This window comes from Pongo pygmaeus, chromosome 10, assembly GCF_028885625.2.
Source record: "Pongo pygmaeus isolate AG05252 chromosome 10, NHGRI_mPonPyg2-v2.0_pri, whole genome shotgun sequence".
Taxonomy (NCBI): domain Eukaryota; kingdom Metazoa; phylum Chordata; class Mammalia; order Primates; family Hominidae; genus Pongo; species Pongo pygmaeus.
In genome coordinates, this window is record NC_072383.2 from 32497031 (window position 1) to 32503030 (window position 6000).

At 50.3% G+C, this 6000-nt stretch overlaps 1 protein-coding gene and 1 non-coding gene across 5 annotated transcripts in view; both read right to left on the reverse strand.

Annotated features, from left to right (window-relative positions):
• DENND5B (DENN domain containing 5B) overlaps window positions 1–2116 on the reverse strand; it is a 193835-nt gene extending 191719 nt beyond the window's left edge. For all 4 annotated transcript variants that reach the window (XM_063672594.1, XM_054442514.2, XM_063672593.1 and 1 more), the window contains exon 1: window positions 1675–2116. In XM_063672594.1, the coding sequence (XP_063528664.1) occupies window positions 1675–1801 (127 nt within the window). In that variant the 5' untranslated portion in view covers window positions 1802–2116. The remainder of the gene's footprint in view (window positions 1–1674) is intronic.
• Window positions 2117–5053: 2937 nt separating this feature from the next.
• LOC129011134 (U5 spliceosomal RNA) lies at window positions 5054–5168 on the reverse strand. Its single transcript, XR_008493246.1, has one exon. It is a non-coding gene; the product is annotated as a U5 spliceosomal RNA (small nuclear RNA).
• Window positions 5169–6000: the final 832 nt, after the last annotated feature.

Here is a 6000-nt window from a genome sequence, read left to right on the forward strand (position 1 = left end):
GCCTAAAGAGTCCTAGGTCATACCTAAAAGGTACAGTTTTAGCTTCAGTAGGCAAATGGAGAAGAAAAATACAGGCTTTTTTCCTTTCATCAGTCATCACTGACAGAAGGCCTCCAAGTGACCCTGGTGCCACAAATGTTTAGGATCTTTAGGGAAGAAAGGAGTCTAGAAAAATAAGAATATTCCTTCACCAATCTCGAGAAGAATCTCTCCAAATCTCTCTGCAGACATTTTTTCTTCATATCCTTTAACAAAGCCATTCTTAACATGTACATGAAATCTTAGTTGAAGAAACAATGTGATTACATAATTACACATACAGAAAAACCTGGTATTCTATTATCTCTCCAAATTTTTTTTAACTAAAACTAGACTTATAGTTTTTGTTGAAAATGTTTTGTGTTTCTACCTCCGAAGAATACGAAAAAAAGAAAATGTTTTGCTCTGAAGCTGAGTTAAGAAAAAGATAGCCAAGACGTGGGTTGATGGGGACTGTATTTTAAGGCTGAACAGTTTTGTTTACTATTATTATTTAATATATTCTTCCCAGTCTCCCCACCCCCACCAAAGGAAAAGCGAAAAATTTACGTTAGTGCAATCAATAAGGAATTATTTGTCCAAAGGAAGTTGTTCTGAAAGGCTATGACCTAAGTCTTTAACACTGACACAGAGTTCAGGCGGTAGATGTCACTTCTCTCACCCATTTAACAACAACAAATCAAGATTCAGATCCCGCGGAGGCAAGCAGAAAGGAACAGGCGTGAAAAATGAAATCAGTTGTTTCTCCCCGGCCTCCTCTCGACACTGCGCACTCCGCTGCCCTCCCCCCTCGCCCTTTAACGGCCCCTTTTAACGGCGTCGTTTCCCCAGCACAGCCCCGCACTGCGCCATCAAATGAGTCAAGCGGAGGGACCGGTATCCCTCCGGGAAAACCAGGCACTAACACACGGTACACCCAACTGAGTTTAAACTCGGGAACAGTGTAGGCAGTGTCAACAAAGCGCGGTGCTGGGTCCCGAGCGTCCAAAGGTCCCTCCCAGCTCCTAGACGCGGCCAAATCCACAGGATTCCAAAAGGTGACTTGGCCGGCACCGCAGAGCGGCAGGCGGCGCGAAGGGCAGAGTCCAGGATGAAGTCCGACCGGCCCCCGCCCAGCGCTGGCTCCGCACTGCCACCGGCTCCTCCGCGGACGCTACCCCGGCGGGAGCCGAGCTGAGTCCGACTCCCCCTCTCCCGAAGAGGCCCGAGAGCCGCGTCACGTGCGGGGCCGAAACTTCGCGGCCGGGGCCGGGTGGCTGGCGGGTGGGAGGCAGGCACGGCGGCCGGGGGGCAGCCCGCGCGCCCGGTGAGTCACTGGCCGCCTCCGCGTGCCGCTGCAGGCGAAGGGGCCAGCGCGCCAGGCGGGGACCGTGCCCTTGGGGCCACCCCCGCGCCTGTTATTAATAACCCAGCGCCCGGAGGCGAAAGCCCCGGTGGGCGCAGCCGCACAGCCCGCACGCGGAATAAATAACAATGTCATTAAATCGCGCCCCAGCGCCCGTTCGGCCAGAGAGCGGCGGGAGGGCGCCACCGGGAGCTGACTTTGTCTGGAGCCCGCACCCCGCCTCCCGCGCGACCCCGCAGCGTCCCCCGCGCCCCTGAGGGGACTCAGCGCCGCCGCAGCCCTGGCCTTACCCGCCAGCTCGTCAGGCTCCAGCCCGCTGTCTGCGTCGATCCCGCACAGCACGAAATAGTGCGCGAAGCGGCAGGCGGCCGGGGAGGAGCCCGAGCTCGGGCCGGGCGCCGCGCCGCTCCCGCTCATCCCGGCCGCGCTGCTCCAGGGGCCGCCGCCGCCACCCGGGAAGGCTTTCCGTGGAGGCTGCAGCCACCGCTCCGGCTGTGGTCTGTGCGCCCGCCCTAGGGCGACACTGGCGCGCCCATGGCCGCGCAGCCGCCTCTCGCCGCCACAGCCTGCCTCCTCGCTCGGCGCGGGGGAAGCGGCCGCGGGCTCGCGCGCGGCGGGTCCGAAGCCCGGCCGGGTGGGGGAGGGGCACGGGGGGAGTGTCGGCCTGAGAGGCCCTCGCCGCCGCAGCTGCGCTCGCGAGCTGAGAGCCTCCGCGTCTGGCGCCCGCGGGTCAGCTGAGCGGCGCTCGGGCTGTGGGAGCGGGGGGCGGGCGGGGGCGCCGGGGCTCGGCGCGTGCAACGGTGAGGTGTGGGGGGCGCGCTCGCGAGGGACGGAGGCGCGCGCTTCTGGCGTGCGCGCGCGCCCAGCGGGCTCGGAGGCCAGGCCTGGCGTGGGACCGCATTGGTGCCCACCGGCCCCGGCTGCGGCATCGAGGGCAACCCTGCAACACCCCTCCTCGCCCTGGCCAGCCGATAAGAGGGCTAGCCTCAGTGTGGGGGTTTGTCTTCTGAAGGGGTTGTCACCCATCCTTATTTCTTTTAATGCAGCTTTGGGGAAGGTGAACAGCCGCTCTGAGATCATTTCGCATAACGGTCTGAACTATCGTCTTTTAAACTGTGACCTGTGTGGGGGTGCCTGTCTCACTTTAAGGTCCTCCCTTCCCCCAGCCCTCACCCCATTTAGAGGCCATCCTTAGTGACTTAGTGACAAGTCAACGGTGAGGGGGAAAAAACACAACTCAATACCCACAAAGCGTTGAGACTTCTAGAAAGAGTGCAGTCACCAACCCCCGCCTTCTGTCATTTATCCTGACATTTTCCAGGTCAGTGTAAATAGCCAAGGCGCTCCAGTTCCGCAGCCCTGTACCCATCCGATGTTATCGGCTCTCCCCGCAAGTAACAATCGGAGGCTAAAGCAACAGGAATTAGACCCTGAACTCTGCTCCTCCCAAGGGCACGGCCTTCTTGCCCTGCTCTGCTCTGTCTTTTGCCTTCTCGGAAGGAACTCGACAACCAGTTCTTTTTCCTTAGAAAGAAAACTGGCTGGGCTCAGTGGCTCACACCTGTAATTTACTCAACACTTTGGGAAGCCCAGGTAGGAAGATCACATGAGACCAGGAGTTCAAGAGCAGCCTGGGCAATATGGGGAGACTCTGTCTCCATCTAAGTAAAAAAATAAAATTTATTTATTTAAAAAATAATTTTTTTTAAGAGACGGGGTCTCCCTATGTTGACCAGGCTGCTCTCAAACTCCTGGGCTCAAGCGATCCTCCCGCCTTGGCCCCCCAGTGTGCTGGGATTACAGGCATAAGCCACTGTGCCTGGCCATGTAAGTAAAAATAAAAAAAGATAGAAAACTGAATCCAATTCATCTCCACATGGCAACCCCTTCCACACCACTCCCTGCTTTCTTCTTTGGGGATCTGGGGTATCTACCACTAGACATACAAGCAAACCTTCCAGAGAGGTTTGCCTGAGAGAACCTCGATTATTTGACTGAATAATGTTCTTCCTAGAAGATACACGTGCATGCATACCATCATTTAATGTAGCTTGTATCTTCACTTTCTTTCTTCAATTTTGAAATGAAAGAGGCTGGCCACGGTGGCTCAGGCCTGTAATCCCAGCACTTTGAGAGGCCAAGGCAGGAGGAGCATTTGAGTCCAGGAATTCAAGACCAGCCTGGGCAAAATAGTGAGAGACCCTGTCTCTATAAAAATAAAATGAGGCTGGGTGCAGTGGCTCAAGCCTGTAATCCCAGCACTTTTGGAGGCCAAGGCGAGAGGCTCACTTGAGGTCAGGAGTTTGAGACGAGCCTGGCCAACATGGTGAAACTCCATCTATACTAAAAAAAAAAAAAAAAAAAAAAAATCAATAAAATAATAATTAGTAAAATATAAGAAGAATTGGCTGGGTGCAGTGGCTCATGTCTGTAATCCCAGCACTTTGGGAGGCCAAGGCGGGCAGATCACGAGGTCAGGAGATCGAGACCATCTTGGCCAACATGGTGAAGCCCTGTCTCTACTAAAAATACAAAAAATTAGCCAGTGTGGTGACATGCACCTGTGGTCCCAGCTACTCGGAAGGCTGAGGCAGGAGAATCACTTGAACCTGGGAGGCGGAGAGTGCAGTGAGCCGAGATTGTGCCACTGCACTCCAGCCTGGGCAACAGAGTAAGACTGTCTCAAAAAAAAAAAAAAAAAGAAAAAAGAAAATACAAGAAGAATCAAGAAATCATGGTGAGCCACAGTCTGGGTAATTGACCTTTAGGTCCTGTTGCACCCTGTACTTCTTCAAAAACACTTGTAATGGCTTTTCTGTGTCTTCTTAGCTGTGTTGTAAACTCCACAGAGCAAGAGTTGGACTCTGTGGTTCTTCACTTTTCTGGTATCTAGCAGAACTCTGGTCCTATTTAGCCTCTCAATTTATATTTGAGTGATGAAAGAAGGGTGGTTATCTAGGTAATAACAGGTTGTTGATGCTACTAGAAAAATATACAAACTTTAATATCTGTAACATTTTTTAAAAAATGAGTCCTGGGCCAGGTATGGTGGCTCACACCTGTAATCTGAGCACTTTGGGAGGCCGAGGCGGGTGGATCACATGAGGTCGGGAATTCGAGACCAGCCTAGCCAACATGGTGAAGCCCTGTCTGTACTAAAAATACAAAAATTAGCCAGGTGTGGTGGTGCACACCTGTAATCCCAGCTACTTGGGAGGCTGAGGCACGAGAATCACTTAAACCCGGGAGGCAGAGATTGCAGTGAGCCAAGATCATGCCACTGCACTCCAGGTGACAGAGTGAGACTCTCTCAAAAAATAATAATAAAATAAAGATTAAAAAATAAATAAAAATAAAAATAAGCTCCACATATGCAAGGCCTCAAAACTTGGTCAGGCCAGGCACGGTGGCTCACGCCTGTAATCCCAACACTTTGGGAGGCCAAAGGGGGCGGATCACCTGAGGTCAGGAGTTCAAGACCAGACTGGCCAACATGGTAAAACCCTGTCTCTACTAAAAATACAAAAATTAGCCTGGCATGGTGGTGAGTGCCTGTAGTCCCAACTACTTGGGGGGCTGAGGCAGAAGAATGGCTTGAACCCAAGCGGCAGAGGTTGCAGTGAGCCAAGATCGCACCACTGCACTCCAGCCTGGGCAACAGAGCAAAACTCCATCTCAAACAAAACAAAACAAAACTTAGTCAAAAACTCAGAATTGTTCCTTTCCACGGAAATCTTTAGTAAAAGACAAAAGACGTATATGATCTGAAGAGAAACCAGAGTATGAACCTAATTGTGAACACTTTAATTACTCTTATACAATATTGCTTTTCCTCATGTAGAAAGTACTGAAATGCATAACATTTCATTAGTAAGGAAGGAAGTGCCAGGTATCTGTTTCTCCTATCTTTGGTGGTAACTTCTTACAGAATGTTTGTTAGATTCCAAGCGAATCAAACAAACACAGTAAAAAAACTGATTTACTGTTTGCACTAGCCAAGGCACGTCATTTTTAAAAAAAATTTGAACAGTAACTGATTTATGAGTTTGTAAGCCCCACATTAATATTTTTAAGGTGAAAAAAATTGAATCACCAACAAACAATGCATGCAATTAAAATATACTAATCTCATAAAAATAGAATTCTTAAAATCTTTCCTAAAGCTTTTAGGAGTATAGTCACACATACAAAATTAAACACTAATTTGAAAATATCCATATACTTTTTAAATTATCACTTCAGGATGACACTGTGTAAGTGTATTCTGCATTAAGCTACAATGAAATGAAGTTGAAAGGATACTCAAGAATTAGCTATGTATCATTATATGCAGATTGTCCTCTGAAATAATGACAGAGAAGTAAATTAGCTCAGTGAACAAAAATCTGAGCAATGATCTGCTGTCTCCAAAGGACTTACTGGTAAAGCCTCAAATGGACGGCATGGCATGCTTGGGATAGCTGAGTCCTGCCACGGTCTGCAGAAGTGGAGGAATGAGAGATTGATAGCACTGCTAAGCTAGTGGCACATGGTGACTCTGACTACTAGTAAAATGTGGTCCAATGAATGTTTTGGGCTCTAAATAGTTACATTAGCAATCAATCCCTTCTTTCTTG